The sequence below is a fragment of the Phocoena phocoena genome, chromosome 21 (genome assembly GCF_963924675.1).
Source record: "Phocoena phocoena chromosome 21, mPhoPho1.1, whole genome shotgun sequence".
Classification (NCBI taxonomy): Eukaryota; Metazoa; Chordata; class Mammalia; order Artiodactyla; family Phocoenidae; genus Phocoena; species Phocoena phocoena.
In genome coordinates, this window is record NC_089239.1 from 22,861,301 (window position 1) to 22,888,994 (window position 27,694).

Genomic DNA, 27,694 nt, shown 5'->3' on the forward strand with positions numbered 1-27,694 from the left:
TAAGCTCTGGAAAGCCATGTCCTCATCTGTAAAGGCAGCAGGCGGTACCAGCGCCATCACGTCCCCCCATCTGATCCCTCCCCACATCCAATTAGTTGCCAACTAGGCTGTCTTTCCTTTATAACCTTCCTTATCAATCCCTTCCTTTTCACCACCATTATCTACACCCTGATTGCTATACGTCATTCCTGGACACTGTGTCACCCTGTCTTTTATTTTAGCCACTCTAGTGGGTGTGAAGTGGTATCTCAAATTAGGTTTGATTTGCATTTTCCTAACGTCTAATGACGTAGGGCATGTTTTCAAGTGTTCATTAGCCATTTGTATATCTTCTCTGGAGAAGTGCCTATGCAAATCCTTTGCCCATTATCCAATTGGGTTGTCTTTTGATTACTGAGTTGTATGAGTTCTTTATATATTCTGGATACAAGCGCTATATCATATACATGATTTGCAAATACCTTCTCCTATTCTGAGGGCTGTCTTTTTACTTTCTTGCGGAAGACACAAGTTGTTAACTTTAGATGAAACCCAATTTACCTTTTTTGGGTCACTTATACTTCCCCTCATTCTTATACAGACCCACACAGTTTGGGAGAATACTGATTCCATGGAACCTGTCTTTGTTCTGGACATGAAGACACACGGTAGCTGAAATTGCCTACACGGTTTTGGCTGCCCAACTTTTTTCTGAGATTTTACTTCTTAACCCTATTATAGACTTAAAAGAGACTAATTTAGGAAAAGCTAACTACTGGTAACAGAATTAACCCAAAAGAAAAGTAATGTAGCAAACCTTAATGTGGTTATAGACCTTACTGAAAATAAATGCTTCTAGCATTTTCACAAAAGAGGAACTACAATGCTATCTTCTTTTTAAAATAAATTTATTTATTTATTTTTGGCTGCATTGGGTCTTCATCGCTGCGCACAGACTTTCTCTAGTTGTGGCGAGCAGGGACTACTCTTTGTTGCTGTGTGCAGGTTTCTCATTGCAGTGGCTTCTCTTGTTGCACAGCACGGGCTCTAGGTGCACGGGCTTCAGTGGTTGTGGCACACGGGCTCAGTAGTTGTGGCGCACGGGCTTAGTTGCTCCGCGGCATGTGGGATCTTCCCAGACCAGGGCTCGAACCCATGTCCCCTGCATCGGCAGGTGGATTCTTAACCACTGCCCCACCAGGCAAGTCCCTACAATGCTATCTTGAACTTACCAATTATAATGTTTCGGGTTGAATTGTGTCCCCTCAAAAGATACGCTTAAGTCCTAAACCCTGGTACCTGTGAATGTGACCTTACCTGGAAACAGGTCTTTGCAGATGTCCTGCCAAAGATGTACTGCTTGACTCTCATCTAAGAGCCAAGAAGCAAGACCTGAAACATATTCTTCCATCACTGCCCTCAAAAGAAACCAACGCTGCCAACACCTGGATCTCAGACTTTGAGACTCCAGAACTATGAGAAAATGTTTCTGTTATTTAAACCACTCACTCTGTGGCACTCTGTTACACAGCCTTAGTAAACTAACACAATAACGAAGATAAGAAAGGTGTCTCTGACTAAACACACAACAGGGGGAAGCACTGAGAAAAGCCAGACAGTGGCGGCAACAAGAAGTCCTTCTCTAGTGTTCTCCTTAAAATATGTCTGTCAAACTGTCTGAAAATAAACTATCTTCTCTGAAGGAACAATGAGGAAAAGGAGAGGAGCAGAGCCTGTACTCTTGGAGGAACTAATCAGATCACATCTCCTTTGCTCAAAAGCCTCCAAAGACTTCCTCATTCAGAGTAAAAGCTGAAGCCCCTACAGCATAAGTAAGGCCCTTCAGGACAGGGTCTCCTGCCACCTCTGATCTCTGGCTTTCTCTCCCCCGACCCACCCCTCAAGCAAGTCTGCATGCTTCTGCCTCAGACTTTTGCACCTGTCCTTCTCCAGATCCCCTCGGGTCACTAGGGCTTTGCTCACAGGTCCCCACCTGGGCGAGGTCTCCCCAGGTCACCCTATCCAAGTGCAAAATCCTCCCCTTCCGGCTGAGCCAGCATCCTTATCACCGGCCCCCACCTCGCCACAGTTCAACAAGAAGGGAGAACTTGTTTTTCCCCAAGGCACGTCTCACCGTCTGAAATGCTGTGCATTTTACTTGTTGACTGTCCGACTGCCTCCCAGCCTAGTCCAGGGACTCAGTGAATGCAGAGATTTCACAGTGTCCACTGCTGAATCCTAATCACCTAGTCAGCGTTCAATAACCATTTTTTAATGAATGCATTTGCACAATCTTCCTCACTGGGCTGAGATTAAGAGTAAGTGCCTCTTCAGAGTCTACACCCTCCTTTTTTTTAAATATGGCTCCTACCTTCTGTCAGAGACTCAGAAAAACAAGTAAAAGTCTCCAAGCACCCCTTTGCCTCTGTGTGCTGATTAGAAACCTGGGCACAGGTTAGAGTCTCTGGCCCACGTCTTCTTGTCCTTTCGGGACCCTCCACTCCCAGACAGGAACTTGAGGGGGCCTGGAGATTTCCGTGGGAAGTCAAGCCTACAAGGTAGTAGTGTTGGTGCCTGTCAGCTGGGAATCCTGAACTACTTCTCTGCCCTCCACAGAGTAACATGTCCTGCAACTTCATAAATGAAGCACCGGGCAAACTGTAGGGAGGTGGGAGCCAACTTCAGACCTTGATTATTCCTCAGTATCAAGGCCTGGATAACCAACTCTTTATTTGAAGAGAAATAAACAGGAAAAAAATTATAGAACATATTTATGTATATTTTTAAATCTACAAGAGTAGAGGAGGAAAGATGTTCACAATACAAATGTTTAACTAAAGGAGGGACTTTACTGGTGGTCCAGTGGTTAAGAATCTGCCTTCCAATGCAGGGGACGCGGGTTCAATCCCTGGTTGGGGAACTAAGATCCCATGTGCCAAGGGACAACTAAGCTCACGTGCTCTGGAGCCCACGCACCACAAGTAGAGAGAAGCCCACGTGCCGCAATGAAAGACCCCGCATGCCGCCACTAAGACCCAACGCAGCCAAATAAATAAATAAATATTTTAAAAAATAATAATAAAAATATAAAGGAAAAGGTTAAGTAAATTATGAAACATCAACTCACGAAAGTCATTCAAATCACTATCAAGATTATGTTCCAATACAGAAATATCAATGAATATTAAGATTAAATTTTAATATGAGAAAAAATTATGAAACCATGTTTAGTTCAAAAACAGAACAGAAGCAATATGTACTCACTGACTAATATTCTAAAAATTATGACTACAGATGAATAAAGTTTATAAGGGAACACAGAACTACAAACAAAGATTTTTATTAGGATGAAATTACACTTACTTTCTCTTATGTTGTTACACCATTATTTAAACAAATCTGAAATATTTAAATATATGCTCATACTTGTCAAAGCTCTGACAGGAGAGAGAAGGCTGGAGACAGACCTACAACCTTTAGTATGTCTACGTGAAGAAAACAAACTGGATCTTACCCTTGTGCCTCTTCAGCTGGGGGAAGCTGCTAATTGTAGTTGCTTGGATTATTTCCACTACAATTTGATACCTGAGTTTTAAAAAGAGAAAACAAGAAAAGATTGAATAGGAAAAAAGTACTATTTTCAGAGATGCGTTTAGACTGTATTTGTACTAATCAACTATAACACTGTGAATCCTGCCCAAGTATCATTAAACCACCCAACATGGATGAAGCCGTTGGTCCGGGTGCTGGGCCATGGGCTACGCATTTCTGAGACCGGAATGTAAGAGTTGTGAACGTACTTTCCCCACTCCATTCCCTGTACGGATGCACTCCCACCTGGCCCCTCAATGAAGAGGGAAACCTTGAGGTTATGATCAGCTGCTCCCTCTCCCCCACCCCCACCTCTGCTCTCCTCCCTGCTACCAGTAACCAGAGCCTACTGATTCTACCTCCTAGGCCTGCACTGTCCAATGAAGTGGCCACGAGCCACGTGGGCTACTTAAGTTAAACCACAATTGTAGTTCCTCAGTTGCACCAGCCGCATTTCAAGTGCTCAGCCACCTCATGGACCTCATGGACCACAGTGGACCGTGCAAAGAGAACACTTCCATCACTGCGGAAAGTTCCACTGGATGGTACTGTCCTACACACTTCTCAAAGCTGTCCTCTCCCCTCCAGTCCCACTGTCACCATCTTCGTGATTTCCTGCATTACTCCTCACTTAGAAGAGCATTCCAGACGAACAGATTCAAAGCATCTGCAGTGGGACTCCGGTGTCAACAGTGTCTAAGCTCCCCAGGTCATTCCCACGCACAGAGAGAGTTGACAGCCACCAGAGCAGAACACCAGGTAGATGTACATGTGACTGAGGTCACCTCTGTGTGAGGAAAAAGAAAAGCTTACATTTTTAGTGCCAAGTACAACCCTAGAATTGTGGCTATTTTGAGCATATTCAAGTCAGGTGAGTTATGACCCCAAGTTCTTAAGTGCTATTTAATTATTATTAAGTATTGCCCTAACCAAACTTATCTATCCTGAGTGTTTCTTAGCCCTTAATTATGTTGACTGATTAAGAATCTGCCTATAATAAAGCTATTTAACATTAACTCTTTATCTGAACACAAACTTTGCAGCATTCTAAGATTTAATGCTACATTTGGTTGGCTTTTAGAACACAAGATATGTTCTTTTGCTTTTCAACTAAAACCCAGATGATAGACGTGAATTCATCTGTCACAGCTATTCATGGACACCTCACAACTTTACATCTTTTTGTTTCTTCACTTGTGCGGTAAGAATATCGATGCCCGCTCTCACCACCTCAGAGAACAGGCTGTCAGGGGCACTGCTGGCGGTCACCTGGAGACTCTGGCAGACTGCTGGTTGCCAACACCCTTCCCTCTCTTTTTTCCCCGCTAACTGGACCACATTTATGGGGGAAAGCAATGCACCCAGCTCAAAACGCTAACCTTCTCCCTAGCAGTTAGGGACAGCCATCTGATATAGTTCTAGCCTGTGAGATATGAGCAGAACTTGCCAGGAGGGGATTCCAGGAAGGTTTTTTAAAGGGGCAGACTCCATGGAAAAGCCCTTTCAGTCTTCTGTCCTTGTCCTTCCTCAATTTTCCTCCATGGAACAAGGATGCAGCTGGATGAAAGCACAGAATTCTGCCATGAGGAGGAAAGCCACGTGGCGACGGGATAAGACAGGAGGAGTTCAGGTGTCCAGTGACATCACTGAGCCATGAAAACAGCCCCAGCCTGTCCATCTCAGGACATCTTGTTATTGAGGAGAATAAATCCCTAACTTGTTTAAGTAACTGTGCGTCGATATGTCTCACGGCCAAATGCTGTCTGACAGAGACAACTCTCTGAAGTCTCCATCCATAGAGAAGTTATCTCCAGGCTGAATACACACTCAGGCGATGTTCTCCACAAGGAGGCCTTGCTAGGACATTAATGATCAATAAAGTTGTCTGATGGAACTACCTTCATTCCTCCATTAATGGTAAAACACAAAAGTAGCTTTTCACGTGATTTTTCCTGCCAGTTATGAACAGATGAGGAAACAGCTTATAAGAAGCATACACACACCTGGAATCATCAAACACTCCTTAACCAAGTCTTTAGTTTAACCTTGGACTTAGGTTCTCTAAGCAGAAAGCACTGACTTTTCACTCAACTCCAACACATGTCACCCAACTCCAAACATATGCTTGTTGCAGAAACTTCTACGAAGAAAAGCATGAGAATAATCTATGTGGGCAATATGCTTTCACTAGACAAACACTTTTTAAATCAGTTTCTAGACACACTGAAATGAACAACACCAATACGGTACCTGCTTTCAGAAAGCTCTGGGGATATATCAGACTAAGGGGAAAACGCTCAGCCTATAATATTTGAAAGACTACATAAAAATAGATTTTAATGACACACTGATTCTAAAATGCAAAATGGCATGTACGCTTATGATGGCAGATACGTAAATATGTGGGTATGTGAACCAGGGCTACAACGCAAAACAGAGATAAAAATGAAGGGCATCCGTATTAAAATGGTAGAATTATAAGTCATCTTAAAACTGTTCCCAAACTGCTTATCTATCTTAGCCAGTTCAAAGAGACTTACCTTCTTGCCTGCACAGGAAGCTTTCTTTACACCAGCCTCATCATCCTTCTATCCTTTACGCTGCGATCTCATCATCTTCGATATCTGCCCTCCCATAAATATGAATCTCAAAGTCCTTTGAATCTTTAAATAAGTTCCTCTCCTCCTCTTCCTCTTGTCACCACCCTATTTCAGGCGTTCTCACCCGAGGGTCAGCTGCATTAGCTAAACGGTCTGTCTCCTTGATGTCAAGCTTTCTATCTCCCACCCAGCCCACTTCGAGCACCCCTGTCAAAACACCTTCCTCAAAGCCCACTCTCAGCTCCTCGACCCCCGCTCACCCCCTCCAGGGACCCCCCCCAGAGAAGGAAGCCTCCACTCCAGCCTCCCGCTCGCTCTGCACCTTGGCACTGGCCCCCTCACCCGACCCCCATATAAGCCTGGACTGAAGCCGCGACCGTTTCCACACTGCTCTCCCCAGCCTGTAGACACTTTCCAGGCTATCACTCATGCTCTTTCCTTCTGAAAACCATCTCCCTTCTTGTTCACCTAATTAGATCTTACATATGCTATTTCTTCCCTCAAGTCATTCCCAATCCTCCTAATTCACATTAATATTTCTCCTTGCTGAAACCCTAAATTACTTCTGCCCTATAATAGTACCCATTTATCTACTATTTTATACTGTTATTTTTAAGAGTCACATTTCCACAAAGAGTGTTGTGAACGAAGAAAACTGTGTGTCCAGTGTGTTCAGGGCCTCACCTTTCTTTTTAAAATGGTCACACGTCTGAGCCTAAGACAAAATTGTGGCTTTGTCTATAAAAAAAGATATGCTACCTTTTTTTTCTCTCCAACTAGATCATGAGCCTCTTGAAGCCTCTTGAAGATAGGGATTGAGTCTTGGATTCTCCAACCGAACCTAGCTTGGTAGTAAATATTAATGAGTGCTAGGGACAGAATGTTTGTGTCCCCTGCAAAATTCGTATGTGAAGCCTAATGCCCAGTGTGATGGTATTTGGAGGTGGGACCTTTGAAAGGTCATTAGGTCTCGAGGGTGGTACGTGCCCTTACAAAAGAGACCCCCCGCCAGAGAGCTCTCTCCACCGCATGAGGCCAGAGCAAGAAGACTGCTGTCTATAAACCAGGAAGCGGGCCCTCACCAGAAACCCAATTTGCCTACCAGCACCTTGATCTTGGACTCCCCAGCCTCCAGAACTAGGAGAAATAGCTGTTGTTTGAGCCTCCCATTCTATGGTATATTTGTGATAGCAGTCCAAACTGACTTATTAATGAGCTACATTAATAAGTGTTAACATCTGTAACACTTAACAGGCACACGTAACATTCTGAACCATCTGTTCTTTCGATACTCTTAGTGATTCACACTCTGCGACAAATAAGTCATCAATGGTACTGAAGAAAATACACGCCGTCTGAGAAAGAGGTAAAATGTTCAAACAAATCCATAAAATTATAAAGTAACACCATCTAACAGAGTCCAAAGAATCCAAAGATCCGCAAGCGATTCATCTTTACAAATACCAGGCCCTCCTCACACGGTGCTTTGCGCACAGGAGGCGTCTGGAGATGATTAGTGAATCTGTAGAATTCACTTTCACTCGATACCAAGAGGCAAAGTAGGAAATGAGAGACTTTCTCATTCTCAACAAAACCATGCAACACATACATCCAAATGCTGGCCGTCCTTGACGGCACAGGCTTTTTAGTCACCTGGCGGGTATTCGGGGGCACCCGGCACTCACCTGGCCTTCCTCCTCCAGAGGCGGACATGGCCTAGCTGGTGCCAAGGGAGGTTCTACAATCAGGAGGACTAATATTTGTCAACAGGCTCTTGATCAGAAAAGCAGAGACTGTTAGTACGTTCTTCCAAAATGACGTTGTAAACTCAAGTTTTAGGAGGAAGCAGCGGACCAAAGATTCAGCTCTTTTCCAATTCTGGCAAGATCCTACCCAGAGCACCCCTTGTCTCTGGATAACGAAAACGTCACACACAGCTAGCTGCCAAATGTCCCTCTGAGCTGCCACCTCACCTCTCTTTAGTTTTATACACTTCGCTAAATTAACAGACTTGGAAGAAGACTGTTTTGATGAACTCTTCCCACAATGTTAATCTCGCCTGAATGCTACACAGTCCTTCAAAGTAATCACCTTAGAAATCAACACCTTCTACTGTCAAATGTTCAGAACAGCTTTGGGATGCTATTAGAACTATTTCAAAGTTACTTAGAAGCCAAACCAAAAAAATTAGTCTCGTCATCTCATCAGGCACACCTTTTAAGTGTTACTTTAGAGCTGTCTTGGGTGTGCACATGCTGGAATGTCTCAGGGGAGTCAAAGGCTGGACAAACCCTAGTCTAAGTGTACCATATGGTAAATGGTTTAAAATACCGTTTTATATCAAAATTAGCAAGGATCTATTATGGAACAGAATACCATATACACACAAATGTTTAAGAAAAACTCAGGAATTTAAAAACAATGTTTCAGAGTTGCCACAGGCTACTTTGTACTAGGCTAGGGATAATGTTTTCGTTAAAGAGACTTCGATTAAAGTGTTTAAGAAATGAAACCATGGTGACTTCCGCTAGCTAAGCTGGAGCTGCTTCCCACATCCACAGCACTACTGACAAGGTCTGCTGGGTTATTTAGGGAGTGGGTCAGAGGAGCTAAGAATGTGAGCTCTGGAACCAGATGGCCTGTGTTCAAATGCTGCTTTCGACACTTACTGTGTCACCCTGGGAAAATTATTCAAGCTTTTCAAAACTGAAGAGTCCTCATCTGCAAGAAGCGGAATAACAGCATTTTTCCTCCTAGGGTTGCTATGAAGACTACATGAGAGAACACCTTTACAGTATCTGGAACGGCACCTGCCCTCAGTGAGAGTTTAATGACCGTTAACAATTATTGTTCCCTAACACTGCTGCTGACTCTTCAGATACGTGCAATATAGGGAGATGGTGTGTGTGTGTGCTTGTAAAATATGTATAAAAGCCATTTTAAGTAACCTTACTTTTTTCCCGGACTATAATAGTGTCTCAGCTTGATCAATCAAAGACCACCAGGGTCACTCTAGTCCAACAGCCTCAGGTTTACTGACCCACTGCCATCAGCAAGAGGAACCATGGGACATCTCCCCAAACAAAGAAAAAGATAAAGTTACTGCTGGATTCTGGGGAAGGGTGGGGTGTGGATGAACTTTAAATGAAGCAGCATTGTGACAGGCTCAAAGCGGGGCTTGTAAAGGGGTCAATTTCAGATGGATATAGGGTCCCACTGCCTTGGAAACTACAAAGTTAGGATAAATGTGGGATGCTGAGTCCAGAAACCCCTTATCTGCAGCTCTGCCTCTGGATTAAAATGAGACTGCTTCTCTGTGTCAAAGTGACTGAAATCCTCCAGGCAAGAAGAGGATGTGTCATTCCCACTGATATAATTTCACACAGCAAAGTTTCTGATAGAATTTAGAGAGCAATGCTTCTCAGTGGATAAGAAAGCAGTAGTCACTAAGCAAGGAGAATCATTATGACATTTTACAGCCACTGAATATATTTGGAAGAAGTATTGTTTCCTGTTACCTGGGTGGCTGGTTTTAGTGTCTGTTATCCCAGCCTGATAAACAGACTGGCAGATTTTACTTTCTCAGTCCGAGCCCATTTTTACTTTCTCTAAAGTAACATATGCTCTTCCAAGAAAATGGGAAAATACACAAAGCACAACATTCAAAGTTAACTACTATTAACATTTGGTATATCTTTATAACCTTTTTTCTATGCAAACACATTTTTTTTTGTTTTATAAGATGGAATTTATGTTAATAAATACTGGCTTAGAGCCTTTTTAATTTATAAATGTATAGTTACTATCTTCCAATATTATTAAATATTCTGATGCAACCTCATTGTTACATGGCAATCCATTGTATAGATGAGCCAAAATCTTTTAAACCAAACCCTTATTGTTAGACATTTTAATTATTTAGAGCTTTTCTCTATTTTAAACAAAATTACAAGAAACATTCTTGGAAAAATCTTTCCATGTAATCATGGTTATTTTCTTAAGATAAATTCTTATGAATAATGAATGTATCAAAAAGTGCACACTTTGTATCATAAAAGTGTATCACAAAATGCACACTTTGTGACCTTTGTTCAGATTATAAAAACTGCAACAGAAAGGCCATAATTTCTACTCCTACCAGCAGGACATGAAGTTGCCTATCTTCCTACACTCTTGATAACACTAGGTGTTAAATTTTTAATCTTCACCAATATTATGAACAAAGAAAAGTATATTATTTTAGCTTTTATGTCTGAGTACTACTGAGGATAACAGCAAGGTCCTGAGCTATCTTTTCAGGAGGCATATTTAATGGTATTAAACAGGAAGTGGCCGGAGCTGTAACACAAGCAGGGGAAACATTTTCAGCTAGGGCTCAGAGGAGTAAAAGGCACTTTCCGCTAAAGGGGCTTTTAAACCTGTTTTCCACTTTTCTACCGTGCAGAGGGCAGCCGATTTCACAGAGAGTCTAAGGCACGTTTCCCAGCCTTTTTCCATTCGTGGCACACATAGCAAGTGACAATATCTGATCAGGACACTGGGGTGAACAGCCATCCCAGGCCCTACCCAGCTACCTCGTGGGCTTAAGAGACCAGTCATCTCTGAACACCCATGCACTGTATTTGAGTTACACCAGCTAGAAAAGTTCTGCACCAGAGCAGCCTGAGGAATCCTGAGTGCATGCAAACACACACACACACAGGATTCATGTTATATATACAGAAAATAATCTGGAAATATATATACACCAAGTATTCACAGTTTTTATCCGTCTGCAATAAGTGATTTGTATTTTCTTGATCTTGTTTATATCTTTTTATCTTCCTAAAATAACTACCATATATTCATTTTCTAGTTCCCTGAGCCTACAAAAATTACACGTTACAGAAGCGGCCAAAGCTTTGTCACCACAGGCCAGCTGGTGCCCTTTAGCTAACCTCAAGAAAGCCAAAGTTTTCTCTCTGTTGTCTGTATCTAGTTTCTACTTGTGTTCCTCATATTTTTACATCAGCTATTAATACAGTTACCAAGTATTTACGGATGTGTGTTTAGCACCACGGCAGTATCTTGCACTCCCAGCCCTTAGCTAAAGCATTTTCATTTAGAACGGCTACTCAATATCATCTTCAGTTGCCTAGTTTTAAGCTCCATATCTAAAGTGTCCTAATGACTTCTTACACATTTTCTTTTGTTTTTTTTGCGGTACGTGGGCCTCTCACTCCTGTGGCCTCTCCCGTTGCGAAGCACAGGCTCCGGACACGCAGGCTCAGTGGCCATGGCTCATGGGCCCAGCCGCTCCACGGCATGTGGGATCCTCGCGGACTGGGGCACGAACCCGTGTCCCCTGCATCGGCAGGCAGACTCTCAAACACTGCGCCACCTGGGAAGCCCTTCTTATACATTTTGAACAAAGTTTTTCTGAAAGAAGATATTGTCGTCTCGGCTCACCCATTAACCCCGTTCAAGTCGCGGCCTGAGTGTGTTCTAGACTGCTCCCGACAGCTGGAACTTTTTTCAGCTCTTACTGGGAGCCTGGATGTCCCACATTACATGCATCATCTCATTTAATTATCACAACAACCCTATGAAGTAGGAGCTATTTTCTCTGTTTCACAGTTAAAACTGAGGCTCAGAGTGTAAATGACTTGCCTCAGACCATGCACTCTACAAGCAGTGAAGCCACAGTGCAAACCAGGTCTGTGAAATCCAGGCCTGCCGGACCCTTGAGCCTGTGTTCGTGGCCAGGGTCTGACTCGGTGCTGCACCGGTCACTACAGGTTGACTTCTTGTGCTGCGAATGCTCCTCGGCCTCTAGAAGAGCTGCATTTCTGTCAAGCGCTGGGGAATCACAAGACAGAGCGCACGTTGCTGCTACTCAGGGCTGGGCTGAAGTCAGCCTGCGAGGCCTATGCGGGCTCAGGAGAGCTGGCTGTTGCATTTCAGCAATTAAACCCATCATTATTAAAATTAAATTACACAAACCTACTGTTTTTTAAAAGTAAAGTACTCAAAACTCATCGTTGGGCTTCCCTGGTGGCACAGTGGTTGAGAGTCCGCCTGCCCATGCAGGGGACATGGGTTCGTGCCCCAGTCCGGGAGGATCCCACATGCCGCGGAGCGGCTGGGCCCGTGAGCCATGGCCGCTGAGCCTGCGCTCCACAACGGGAGAGGCCACAACAGTGAGAGGCCTGCGTACCACAAAAAAAAAGAACAAAAACAGAACTCATCGTTTCCTAATAATTTCATTCATTTTACTATTACCTATGTTCGAGGTGTTTTACATCCATTCCACCACCCTTCACCACCACCCTTCCATCAGCCTTCATTACCTTTTTTTTTTTTTTTTTGGCTGCACCAGGTCTTAGTTGCAGCACACGGGATCTTTGTTGAGGCACGCAGGCTCACAGTTGCGGCATGCGGGCTCACAGGTGAGGCACGCGGGCTCCTTAGGTGAGGCATGCAAACTCTTAGTTGCAGCACGCATGTGGGATCTAGTTCCCCGAGCAGGGATCTAACCCGGGCCCCCTGCATTGGGAGCGCGGAAACTTACCCACTGGACCGCCAGGGAAGTCTCCAGCCTTCTCTACTTGTGAACCATAAAGTTCTTTTCTGTTGAGGAGGCACTTAGCACAATTTTTGTCTTTGTTTTTTAAAGAAACTAGCAGTACCTATTGACCTCCCCCCTCCCTCAACTCTTCATGTTTTAAGTCCCAGAAGCACCATCTCTGGCCTCCCTCCACCTCTCACTCATTCCTCTCCTCTCCTCCCCAGAGAGGAATAAGCTCTTAATCTGATCGCGGAGGAGGAACTGGGCCTGTGAAGCACAGCCCTTCTGTTCCCCTTCCTCTTAAGGGCGTGTGTTCTCTGCCTCCAAAGGGCAGCCAGCAAGCAGACTGCACCTACCAGGGAGACGGAAGGAGGGAGCAGCGGGGACAAGGAGAGGGATTCTGACCCAGCAGTGACAGGTGGGAAAGAATGTCTAATCGTGAAACTCAGTTTTAGAGAGCGCACTGCCTGCATATATAAACTACATTGTCCAGGATCTCCAGTAATGAGAGTGACACTGTGGTCTTCATTTGCCTTATTTCTTGGCCCTAAGATGGGTCAGCCTTCAGGATGGAGAGAGGACCACTGCTATTCATTAGGCCTCCTCAAACCCCAAGATGAAACACTGCATCCCAGTGGGCCATTAGGAACCGCCCAGTCTTCCCAAGGAAACGAAATCTATTTGTGATCCTTAGTCTAATGATCATAAACAGTAACAATAATAGTGTCAGCTAACAATTAGGAACATGCAGGTCCTGGGCCAAGTGCTTTACATGAACTGACCTGTGGTCCTAAATGTCGTTCAGAAAGCAGGTAACACTCTACCCACACCTAACACGGCACCAGTGCTGTTCCAAACACAAGCACGTAATGTATTCTTTAATTTCAGAGACATCATAAACTTCTTCATACCAAGATTCCCCTTCTCATATCAAATTTTACATTGCTGCCAACACTTAATTGTCTTTCCTCCTAAATGAAAATAATTTGTGTTCTCGGGTATGTTTAACTCCCACCCCTCTGTGTCCTCTGCTATTTCTCAGACACTAGCAGCAGTTATATTCTAAAGTCAATGTACTCTTATTTTTCATAAAGCTGAAAGATATTTTAGAACACTTTTCATAGGCAGCCTCACATTTTAATGTGTTTTTTTAAACTAAATTTATATTCATTTATTCTTTTCATAAAAATTTGCCAGGCTTCTGTTTTACACTTACGAATTTCCATCTCCCTGTCCACCCACACGAGCCTTCCTCAGCAGTTCACACGTGCTCAGTGATTTCTTACACGCTGCAGCAGGTTGTCTTAGGTATGCTTGATTTCTTTTTTCTTGTTCCTCTACAATGTAATCCTATTTTACTGCAAGATTCACATTTTCAGAATCACTGTTCAAAACACTGCACATTCAACTAATTTAAATTCTTCTACACAGAAGCATGCAATTTTAAGAATTTTAATACTTTTAATATTATCCTCATGTGCAAATGCACCGAAACTGATTCAGAGTTGAAAATCCACTCCCTTATGATATCGAAAGAAAAAATACTACGCAACCCCTCAGTAACCCATTGCTAGTCATGATCTCTTAAGTTAATCCATTCATTATGCCCATTGCCTCTTGCTTTAGTATGGTAAAACTGAAAAACACCATACCAATCTCAGTATGTGCTAGATAAAAGGTTCCCCTTCTCTTCTCCAAACTAAATAATCCTTAATCTCTTTAATTTTAAACCTTTCGTTCATTACTAGAATTTCCTATTTTTATTTTATTTTATTTATTTATATATATATATATTTTTGCGGTACGCGGGCCTCTCACTGTTGTGGCCTCTCCCGTTGCAGAGCACAGGCTCCGGACGCGCAGGCTCAGCGGCCATGGCTCACGGGCCCAGCCGCTCCGCGGCATGTGGGATCTTCCCAGACCGGGGCACGAACCCGTGTCCCCTGCATCGGCAGGCGGACTCTCAACCACTGCGCCACCAGGGAAGCCCTCCTATCTATTTTTAGATTCTCCACATTGCTGTTTAAATGAGGGTCAGAAGTAAACAAATGCAGAACTGAAAAATCTAATAAAGATTTGGGCTGGTGGTAAATGAGATTATGGCAGTGACAGGCTGCTCTGATTTTCTTTCTTACTACTTGTTTCTCTGGCAGTCTGTCACTGCCTTAATAAAAGATGATGGTACTTCTGATGGTATTGTTCCCCACATAAGGATTAGTGCCTGCAAAGGCTCACGAACAGTAGAGAGTTATCTCCACGCTTGCAGAAAATCCCACAAGGGTGGGGCCATGTGTCACTGCCGTTCTCTGCCCACCTGGCTAGCAAGTTACCCAGCTTTACAAATGGGGTTTGAAGTCAGACAGACCTGAATTCAAATCCCAGCTCTGTTACTTGTTAGCTTTGTAATCTGGGGCAAGTCGTTTTCCTCTCCTCAACCAAATAATGAGAATCACAGTACCTACTTCACATGGTGGTTGTAACAATCAGATGATGATTATAAAGAACCTAGCACTGTGCTTCACACATATTGGATATTCAACAAATGGTAGCTTAAAAACAAAGAAAGTTTTCCTTTCTTGAGCATTTGCTTGGCATCTCTTTAACCCTGGCAAATGCCCAGTCCAGGGAAGCAGCCATTTCTCCAATGCCTGTGTGGGAAACAGTGCTATCCTGCTTCACTATAACTACAGAACATGAAGTACTGTAGCAAACACAGCTGTTTGCCTCTTCCATAGCCCTTCTTTTTCCTTCCTCAGTAATAGAATCCTCCATTTTTAACGAAGCCTAAGGGTGCCCAGAATGAGACTACTTGCTTTTTCTCAATTGTTTCAACCAATGAAATATAAACAAAAATGTCATGTAGCAGCTTCCAGAAATATCCTTAAAAGACAAGCAGTACAGGACCTTTGCCACCATGTTTCCCTGCCTCCATCGCACTTCCTGGCATTAGGACGTGACGGATGGCACCCTAGAGAACATCCTGAGCCAGGAGGACTCCGCAACACAGGGTGGCAGAGCAGTGAGCCGGGGGAGCCTGGGTCCTTGAGGAAGGCGGGGCCACGCACCAGCCCTGGACTGGGTACTGCAGACTTCCCTTAAGCAAGGAGGAAGAAAAGCCCTCTGTACTTTGACAAGGCATCATTATTTTGTGGGTTTTCTATAATTTTCAGCTGAATCTAATCCTAACTAATATAAGTACAGTACCTCCAAACTGTTCACGGGGTTAAACCAGTGGCTCTTAAGAAAGGACAATTTTGTCCCCCAGAGGACGTGTGGCTACGTCCGGAGACATTTCTGGTTGACACAGCAGTGCGGGTGCTACTGGCATTCAGTGGGTACAGGTGCTAGGGATGCTGCTTACATTCTGCAGTTAACAGAACAACTCCCACAACAAAGGGCTATCAAGCCCCACGTGTCAGTTTTGCCAAGGCTGAGAAACCTCGGGTTACACATCTCTCAGGAAGGTCAGTGATAAAATGCCCTCTGTTCATGACAATAATCATGGCAGAAGAATGAGGTGTCCTGATTAGTCAGTATTCTCCTCAACAGAGTTACCATATATCTCAAACAGTAATAAACAGTTTTCAAAGAATCAGAACATAATGAATCACATGACACGACATCTAGCCGAGACTTCAGACTGGCAGCATGTGAAAGCACATGACGTTTAAAAGAGATTCTCTGTGTATTAATTGCATTTTATAATCACCTGGGGAACTGATGCCCAAGATCCACTCTAGACCAGTTACATAAAAGTTCCTGGGGGTGAAGCCTAGGCATCTGAATCTTCCATGGAGGACCAAATAATCTCCATCAAGGTACTTTTCACAAATGCACTGAAGAATTACAGATTGCAGGCAGCCCTGGATGCAGCAGATTCCTGGACCACGGTCTGCCTACTTCTTTACAACAGGTTCCACTGGGGCAAAACCTTTCACTGCTCCTTTGCTTAACATTCACTTTGACTCCGGCTTTATCTTCAAAATAAAGGAACACACAGTCCTTTCTCTAGTATGGCTGTGACGTGGAGTTTCACAAATGGATGCACCTGGACCCTGAACACTGCTCTGCCTACCTTGACGGTGGCCATCACCCCCCCACCCCAGCCACACCAGGTGGGAATCTATTCATCTGCCCTTTAACATCCTGCATCAACATGACACTCAGATTTCTGGCTCCTCTTTTGTTGGCAGAGTTGATCACTGCTCCTACTAGAAGACCCAGAAAATTCAAAATATTAAACCAGTCTAGCTCCCATATCCTCATTTTGACATCTTGGATGCTAGAAAAGGGAGTATCTCAAAGGGACAGCAGGATATCAAACTGTAATGTTTTAAAGCCTGGTTGATTCTAACATACAGACAGGGTTAAAAACCACTAATTTAGGCCATCTTGAGTTGAGTGTCCTGTGAGGAGCTTCAGAAAACGTCCCGAGCTGAGGTGTCGGTTCAGCCGTTTCCTGAGGAACTCTGGTCTGAAGGGCTGGGGGCAAGGCCTCTGCACAGGGCCCGCTAAGAGCAAGTGAAACAGACTAAGCACAAAGGGAAAAAAGGTGGAAGGGCTAGGCCTGAAGTGAGACTGCCAGATTTATGTCCTTTCCAAATGAAATGTGGATCCTCTAGAAACAGGAGGTGTGAAGAGAGAGGACCTTCAAGATGGCAGAAGAGTAAGACGTGAAGATCACCTTCCTCCCCACAAATACATAAAAAATACATCTACATGTGGAACAACTCCGACAGAACACCTACTGAACGCTGGTAGAAGATCTCAGACTTCCCAAAAGCCAAGCGCCGGACAGGGTCTTGGTGCTCCGGCCAGCTATCAGGCCTGAGCCTCTGAGGTGGGAAAGCCAAGTTCAGGACTTTGGACCAGCAGAGACCTCCTGGCTCCATATAATATAAATCGGCGAGAGCTCTCCCAGAGATCTCCATCTCAATGCTAAGGCCCAGCTCCACTCAATGACCAGCAAGTTCCAGTGCTGGACACCCCAAGCCAAACAACTAGAAAGACAGGAACCCAACCCCACCCATGAGCAGAGAGGCTGCCTAAAATCATAATAAGTTCACAGACACCCCAAAACACACCACCAGACGTGGTCCAGCCCACCAGAAAGACAAGATCCAGGCTCACCACCAGAACATAGGCACCAGTCCCCTCCACCAGGAAGCCTACACAACCCATTGAACCAGCCTTAGCCACTGGGGGCAGACACCAAAAACAATGGGAACTACGAACCTGCAGCCTGCAAAAAGGAGACCCCAAACACAGTAAGATAAGCAAAATGAGAAGACAGAGAAATACACACCAGATGAAGGAGCAAGGTAAAAACCTACCAGACCAAACAAATGAAGAGGAAATAGGCAGTCTACCTGAAAAAAAATTCAGAGTAATGATAGTAAAGATGATCCAATATCTTGGAAATAAAATGGAGAAAATACAAGAAACGTTTAACAAGGACCCAGAAGAACTAAAGAGCAAACAAACAATGATGAAAAACACAATAAATGAAATTAAAAGTTCTCTAGAAGGAATCAATAGCAGAATAACTGAGGCAGAAGAACAGATAAGTGACCTGGAAGATAAAATAGTGGAAATAACTACTGCAGAGCAGAATAAAGAAAAAAGAATGAAAAGAATTGAGGACAGTCTCAGAGACCTCTGGGACAACATTAAATGCACCAACATTCAAATTACAGGGGTCCCAGAAGAAGAAGAGAAACAGAAAGGGACTGAGAAAATATTTGAAGAGATTATAATTGAAAACTTCCCTAATATGGGAAAGGAAATAGTCAGTCAACTCCAGGAAGCACAGAGAGTCCCATAAAGGATAAATCCAAGGAGAAACACGCCAAGACACATATTAATCAAGCTATCAAATATTAAATACAAAGGAAAAATACTGAAAGCAACAAGGGAAAAGCAACAAATAACATACAAGGTAATCCCCATAAGGTTAACAGCTGATCTTTTGGCAGAAACTCTGCAAGCCAGAAGGGACCGGCAGGACATATTTAAAGTGAAAAACCTACAACCAAGATGACTCTACGCAGCAAGAATCTCATTCAGATTCGATGGAGAAATTAAAACCTTTACAGACAAGCAAAAGCTAAGAGAATTCAGCACCACCAAACCAGCTCTACAACAAATGCTAAGGGAACTTCTCTAGGCAGGAAACACAAGAGAAGGGAAAGACCTACGAAAACAAACCCGAAACAATTAAGAAAATGGGAATAGGAACATACATATCGATAATTACCTTAAATGTAAATGGATTAAATGCTCCAACCAAAAGACACAGACCGGCTGAATGGATACAAAAACAAGACCCATACATATGCTGTCTACAAGAGACCCTCTTCAGACCTAGGGACACATACAGACAGAAAGTGAGGGGATGGAAAAAGATATTCCATGCAAACAGAAATCAAAAGAAAGCTGGAGTAGCAATTCTCATATCAGACAAAATAGACTTTAAAATAAAGGCTATTACCAGAGACAAAGAAGGAGCACCTCAATACATAAGGCAAATACTAACAGCCATAAAAGGGGAAATCGACAGTAACACAATCATAGTAGGGGACTTTAACACCCCACTTTCACCAATGGACAGATCAACCAAAATGAAAATAAGGAAACACAAGCTTTAAATGACACATTAAACAAGATGGATTTAATTGATATTTATAGAACATTCCATACAAAAACAATAGAATACACTTTCTTCTCAAATGCTCATGGAACATTCTCCAGGATAGATCATATCCTGGGTCACAAATCAAGTCTTGGTAAATTTAAGAAAATTGAGATTGTATCAAGCATCTTTTCCAACCACAATGCTATGAGATTAGATATCAATTTCAGGGAAAAAAATCTGTAAAAAATACAAACACATGGAGGCTAAACAATACACTACTCAATAACCAAGAAATCACTGAGGAAATCAAAAATAACCTAGACACAAATGACAATGAAAACACAACGACCCAAAACCTGTGGGATGCAGCAAAAGCAAAAGAGGGAAGTTTACAGCAATAAAATCCTACCTCAAGAAACAAGAAACATCTCAAATAAACAACCTAACCTTACACCTAAAGCAATTAGAGAAAGAAGAACAAAAAAACCCCAAAGTTAGCAGAAGGAAAGAAATCATAGAGATCAGATCAGAAATAAATGGAAAAGAAATGAAGGAAACGATAGCAAAGATCAATAAAACTAAAAGCTGGTTCTTTGAGAAGATAAACAAAATTGATAAACCATTAGCCAGACCCACCAAGAAAAAAAGGGAGAAGACTCAAGTCAACAGAATTAGAAATGAAAAAGGAGAAGTAACAACTGACACTGCAGAAATACAAAAGATCATGAGAGATTACTACAAGCAACTCTATGCCAATAAAATGGACAACCTGGAAGAAATGGACAAATTCTTAGAAAAGCACAACCTTCCGAGACTGAACCAGGAAGAAATAGAAAATATAAACAGACCAATCACAAGCACTGAAATTGAAACTGTGATTTAAAATCTTCCAACAAACAAAAGCCCAGGACCAGATGGCTTCACAGGTGAATTCTACCGAACATTTAGAGAAGAGCTAACACCTATCCTTCTCAAATTCTTCCAAAATATAGCAGAGGAAGGAACACTCCCAAACTCATTCTACAAGGCCACCAACACCCTGATACCAAAACCAGACAAAGATATCACAAAAAAAGAAAACTACAGGCCAATATCACTGATGAACATAGATGCAAACATCCTCAACAAAATACTAGCAAACAGATTCCAACAGCACATTAAAAGGATCATACACCATGATCAACTGGGGTTTATCCCAGGAATGCAAGGATTCTTCAATATATGCAAATCAATCAATGTGACACACCATACTAACTGAAGGATAAAAACCATATGATCATCTCAACAGATGCAGAAAAAGCTTTTGACAAAATTCAACACCCATTTATGATATGCCTACACCCTCCAGAAAGTAGGCATACAGGGAACTTACGTCAACATAATAAAGGTCATCTATGACAAACCCACAGCCAACATCATTCTCAATGGTGAAAAACTGAAACCATTTCCACTAAGATCAGGAACAAGACAAGGTTGCCCACTCTCACCACTATTATTCAACATAGTTTTCAAAGTTTTAGCCACAGCAATCGGAGAAGAAAAAGAAATGAAAGGAACCCAAATTGGAGAAGAAGAAAAACTGTCACTGTTTGCAGATGACATGATACTATACAGAGAATCCAAAAGGTGCTACCATAAAACTATTAGAGCTAATCAATGAATGTGGTAAAGTAGCAAGTTACAAAATTAATGCACAGAAATCTCTTGCATTCCTATACACTAATGATGAAAAATCTGAAAGAGAAATTAAGGAAACACTCCCATTTACCACTGCCACAAAAAGAATAAAATACCTAGGAATAAACCTACCAATGGAGACAGAAGACCTGTATGCAGAAAACTACAAGACACTGATTGAAAGAAATTAAGGATGATACAAACAGACGGAGAGATATACCATGTTCTTGGATTGGAAAAATCAACATTATGAAAACAACGATACTACCCAAAGCAACCTACAGATACAGTGTAATCCCTATCAAACTACCAATGGCATTTTTCACAAAACTAGAACAAAAAATTTCACAATTTGTACGGAAACACAAAAGACCCCGAATAGCTAAAGCAATCCTGAGAAAGAAAAATGGAGCTGAGGGATCAGGCTTCCTGACTTCAGACTACACTACAAAGCAACAGTAATCAACACAGTATGGTACTGGCATAAAAACAGAAATATAGATCAATGGAACAGTAAAGAAAGCCCAGAGATAAACCCACGCACATGGTCACCTTATCTTTGATAAAGGAGGCAAGAATATACAGTGGAGAAAAGACAGCCTCCTCAATAAGTGGTGCTGGGAAAACTGGACAGCTACATGTAAAAGAATGAAATTAGAACACTCCCTAACACCATACACCAAAATAAACTCAAAATGGATTAAAGACCTAAATGTAAGGCTAGACACTGTAAAACTCTTAGAGGAAAACATAGGCAGAACACTGCATGACATAAATCACAGCAAGATCCTTTTTGACCCACCTCCTAGAGAAATGGAAATAAAAACAAAAATAAACAAATGGGACCAAATGAAACTTAAAAGCTTTTGCACAGCAAAGGAGACCATAAACAAGACGAAAAGACAACCCTCAGAATGCGCGGAAATATTTGCAAATGACGCAACTGACAAAGAATTAATCTCCACAATATACAAGCAGCTCATGCAGCTCAATATCAAAAAAACAAACAACTCTATCCAAAAATGAGCAGAAGCCCTAAATCGACATTTCTCCAAAGAAGATATAAAGATGGCCAACAAACCCATGAAGGGATGCTCAACATCATCAATCATTAGAGAAATGCAAATCAAAACTACAATGAGATATCATCTCATACCAGTCAGAATGGCCATCATCCAAAAATCTACAAACAGGGCTTCCCTGGGAGCACAGTGGTTAAGAATCTGCCTGCCAATGCAGGGGACACAGGTTCGAGCCCTGGTCCGGGAAGATCCCACGTGCCGTGGCAGCAACAAAGCCCACGTGCCACAACTACTGAGCCTGCACTCTAGTCTGCGAGCCACAACTCCTGAGCCCGCATGCTACAACTACTGAAGCCCGCGCGCCTAGAGCCCGTGCTCCGCAACAAGAGAAGCCACTGCAATGAGAAGCCCATGCACCGCAACGAAGAGTAGCCCCCGCTCACTGCAAGCAGAGAAAAGCCTGCGCACAGCAACCAAGACCAACGCAGCCAAAACTAAGTAAATAAATAAATTTATTTTTTAAAAAAATCTACAAACAATAAATGCTGGAGAGGGTGTGCAGAAAAGGGAAGCCTCCTACACTGTTGGTGGGAATGTAAATTGATACAGCCACTATGGAGAACAGTATGGAGGCTCCTCAAAAAAATAAAAACAGAACTACCATACGACCCAGCAATCCCACTACTGGGCATATACCCTGAGAAAACCATAATTCAAAAAGACACATACACCCCAATGTTCATTGCAGCACTATTTACTATAGCCAGGTCATGGAATCAACCTAAATGCCCATCGACAGACAAATGGATAAAGAAGACGTGGCACATATATACAGTGGAATGTTACCCTGCCATAAAAAGAAACGAAATTGAGTTATTTGTAGTGAGGTGGATGGACCTAGAATCTGTCATACAGAGTGAAGTAAGTCAGAAAGAGAAAAACAAATACCGTATGCTAACACATATATATGGAATCTAAAAAAAAAACAACAAAAAAAAAGGTTCTCAAGAACCTAGGGGCAGGACAGGAATAAAGACACAAATGTAGAGAATGGACTTGAGGACATGGCGGGGGGGGAGGGTAAACTGGACAAAGTGAGAGAGTGGCATGGACATATATACACTACCAAATGTAAAATAGATAGCTATTGGGAAGCAGCCTCATGGCACAGGGAGATCAGCTCGGTGCTTTGTGACCACCTAGAGGGGTGGGATACGGAGGGTGGGAGGGAGACGCAAGAGGGAGGGGATATGGGGATATAAGTATACGTATAGCTGATTCACTTTGTTATACAGCACAAACTAACACAGCAATGTAGAGCAATTACACTCCAATAAAGATGTTAAAACAAACAAAAATCCCACTAACTTAGTATACGTGAAGGACACATTTCTAGCTTTATAGTCCTACTGTGAAAAGATCTCATGGTCGCTCAGAGAAAACAACAAACTACTGCAGAATTACAAATAGCACCTTTAAGGGTTTGTTGTTGTTTGTTTATTTTTAATGCACTCCAGCCTGGCAGAGCTGAATGACTCTTTCCTTTAGAAAACATTCATCTAACTCCCAAATAAGTATAAAATAAAAGTGGATGGTTTCACTTAGTCTAAATAAGACGCATTCCGTGGCTTATGCAGCCTACCCCAAAATTTTACTGAGAGCAATTTGAAGATAATGACCTAAAACCCTAATAAAGTCAGAGGGCAGAGGACTCTAACTGTACCAGAAAAACAACAGAAGAGTTGAGACTATGGCTGAAGAAAGCAGCTCCACTCGTGCTATGTGGCTGATAGGCCTCATCAACGTGGGTTGTAGACAGAAGTCTGATAAAAAGCAATTCTGCCTGTCAATACGAGTGAGCAGAACTGACCCTTAAATAGAGGGCAATTTTTTTTAATCAGGTGAACAGTAAGCAGCCAAGTAACAAGATAATTTATGCAGCATCACCTACTCTTTGAGCAAAAAGATCAATCTCTCCCATCACAGAGTTGTTCCTGGTAGCCTCTCTAGTGCAAGAAGCAGGGAGTAAAAATTAGTCCTCAGATCTGTGCCTCAGGTACAACGAAAAGGGACACCCACCCCAAGGACGAAAGATATACCAGTGCCACATGGAAGAGAACTACCTAAAATGTCACAATAAAGCAATGCCCAAGGAACTGTCTTGTGGTCACAGGTCCAGGAAAGATGCCCCAGGACAATGCACTATTTACACAAGTATACAGAGAGCAACTCTGGATGTGTGTATCTATCATTGACAAAAATGCCTTTCACAGTATTTTCTCCTAAGGTTCTTTGCCAGGCTTGTTGAGGAGACTATACATTCTTCAGGATTACGATCCCAGAGCTGATGTTGCCAGGCGCATCTGACTCTTTGAAGGAGTTCATGCCCCTTGTTACAAGAGAATTTTGCAGCCTGTCTAAAGGAAGTTATCAACATACTTCCCAAGATTTACACGAGGAACTGAAAGCTTACAAAGGGATAGAGGTCAGAAGAAAAGGTCATTACGTCCACTTAATTAAATCTGAAAATGGATTCTTTGTGCTTCTAATAGACAAGCCACTTTAAGAGTCTGATTGTCTAATCACCAAAGTACCTCCAAGTGTTCTCCCCATTGAAACCTAAAGTAAGGTGTTTCTAACAGTAGGGTGGAGGACACAAAAGAGAAGACAATATGTGGAAAAGGAATAATGCACTAAACGAACACCCCTTCCTGGTGTCTGTACTCCAACACTCCTTGTTGGTGGCAGGTATTTAGAGTGAGGGGAGGTGGTGAGAGGAAGAGGTTAGGAACCTGCAACACTTTATTTTAGTCTCATTTATCAGCAGTCACTGACAGTACTGCTGAAGATGCTCAATGATCATTCAAAAGGCATTCTTCAAAGTGCAACAACCTAAATCTTCCACTAACTGATAAATGCATAAACAAAATATGGTATATTCATACAGTGGAACAGTATTCAGCCAAAAAAATGGAGTACTGATATATACTGCAACATGGATGAACCTCGGAAACATTAGGCTGAGTGAAAGAAGCCAGACACAAAAGGACACATATTGTATGATTCCATTTACATGAAATGTCCAGAATAGGCAAATCTACTGAGACAGAAAGCACACGAGTGGTGCCCAAGGGCTGGGGGGAGGAGAAGGATGGGAAATGACTGCCAATGGGTATAAGCTTTCTTTTTAGGGTGACGAAACTAGTCTGGAATTAGTGGGTATGGTTGCACGGCCTCTGAATACACCAAAAACCACGGAACTGTCCACTTTAAAATTGTTGAATTCTATGGTATGTGACTTATATCTCAATTTTTGAAAAAGCCATTCTTTAGTTCAGCTTTTCTACTGCCCCTTAAGTCTCCCAGCGCTCAACAGAGGGCCTGCTTCCTGGGACCCCCAGTGGGATACCCTTCAGTGTTGCCCTATTTATGAGATCGAGAGGAAGTGATGTCAAAAAAGATGTAAGTGCTTATACTGTTTTTGTTCCATCACGTATGAGAGGGAAAGGGGGAAATGATTAGGCAGCACTTGTAGTATAATCTTCTGCCACACAGTGAGGGCAATCCATAACACTCCGACTGTGACGAAAGCAGGCTGTCCAGTCATCCTGGGACAGTAGATACCATGCTTCTGTTTTTCTAAAAGGCAGCTCTTGCTCAGCTACTTCTTTACCTACTCGATGACAAACTGCCAACATTAAGACATTCATAGTATTTCAAATAGTCTAGAGACTTTCGCTAGTACATTTTAAAGAAGGTAAGCCATCAATTCTTACCAAGATCCACTCATAATATAGGAACTGTGCTCAGATACAAAATGACAGATGGTGCTAGAGTACCAATAGGTGATCATTCAAAATAATTAGTTCTGATCAAAAAATGTCTTTTGGTGCCTTTTTGTTACACCATTAACTATGTCACCATGTGTGCAGTGCTGGAATCTTTTGTTTGGTTCAGAAAATAGAACACTCATGCACAAGTCTGGAAGAAGAATGAATACTAGATTCTAGATTGTTATCTTAAACTTCCTTGGAGTTTTCAAATGGTCCATGTCTGACCTTACTGTGGAGAGACTGTCTGGCAGAGGAAAATACTTAGGAATTCAATGCACCCACAATTTATCAACATGAGGTATCACCTGCTCATAAACAGTCTTAGGAGGAAATTGTAATTCCATGGAAGGTGGTCATCACATTACCTTGGTCACACCACACACAGCACATCTGGGAACAATATTATAAAAGCACCAGGGAGAGGAATATTAGAGTATAAGTTTGAACAGTGTCTCTAGAACCAGAGCTTGGTGTGTGTGTGTTGTCATGCTGAGAATTTTAAGGCGACGAGGAGGCAACAAGGGTGTCTGACCTGTGGGCTCCTTCACTTTCTGTGGAATGACACTTCAAAAGGAGTCAGAGGAAGCCACAGTAAGGATGATCTGTGAGTAGATGTGACCTGTAAGCCTCAGGTGACAAACTTGGAATACTGGCTCTTGGGTTCTCTATCAGCTCAAGTGCCACAACTACGAAAAAGGAATTTCTAGATTCAGACATAAATAATCACAAATCTATAATAAATAAATACCATATAGCCTATTCAAGATTATGAATGGAAAGAGAAACATGATTAAAATCTTCAGAGACTATATCTCACAAGAATTAAATTACTTGTAAACAAAGTCATACAATCGAACCCATCATTATACATTTGTGGGACCTAGATTAAGACACAGCACAGTTTACGAGAACACAGAGGCATCCACAGTGTGTGCTTCTTAGAGGGTGTATTATTCAGATTAGAAAATGTAGCAGCATAACTCACTTTAATGTTGACCCTGGTTCAGGGGCAAACGTGGCAAGTCCAAAGCCCTCAAACAGTTCAAAGACCCAATTTCAGCCAATATTTTACTTTTCCGCCAGAGACTTACAAAAATTACCTATCAGAAGCAAAACTGACAGGCCAGAGTTTCCTTTCTTCCCATGCATGCTTATTTGGGGACACTAAAACAGAAGGGTAACTAGAGAAACAGAAGCCTAGAAAATCCACAAACTACACAATACTATATAATCATACTGTATATGCATAACCTGTATTTTAAAAATTAAAAATAAACACACACACTCACCCCTAAAAATATCTCAAGTACCATAAAGGAAACTGAATTCCCCTATAAATTAGATTCCTGGGGTATATTTCAAATGTGTTTTCTCAAAACAATTAGTCAAGAACCCTTTATTCCCAAACCTGGGCCTCTGTATTTCGTAAGAAAAATGAAAATCAACACAAATGGCCTACACTGTAATTTTTAAAACACAGCATTGGGCTTCCCTGGTGGCGCAGTGGTTAAGAATCCACCTGCCAATGCAAGGGACATGGATTTGAGCCCTGGTCCGGGAAGATCCCACATGCTGCGGAGCAACGAAGCCCGTGCGCCACAACTACTGAGCCTGCGCCCTAGAGCCAGCGAGCCACAACTACGGAGGCCCATGTGCCACCACTACTGAAGCCCGCACACCTAGAACCCATGCTCCACAACAAGAGAAGCCACTGCAGTAAGAAGCCTGAGCACTGCAACGAAGAGTAGCCCCTGCTCGCCTCAATCAGAGAAAGCCTGCGTGCAGCAACGAAGACCCAACGCAGCCAAAAA

The 27,694-nt window shown here is 42.6% G+C and overlaps 1 protein-coding gene across 2 annotated transcripts in view; it reads right to left on the minus strand.

Moving 5' to 3' along the window:
- SNX25 (sorting nexin 25) overlaps nucleotides 1-27,694 on the minus strand; it is a 109,219-nt gene that overhangs the window by 46,058 nt on the left and 35,467 nt on the right. For both annotated transcript variants that reach the window (XM_065899774.1, XM_065899775.1), the window contains exon 6: nucleotides 3,494-3,564. In XM_065899774.1, coding sequence (XP_065755846.1) covers nucleotides 3,494-3,564 — 71 coding nt within the window. The remainder of the gene's footprint in view (nucleotides 1-3,493; nucleotides 3,565-27,694) is intronic.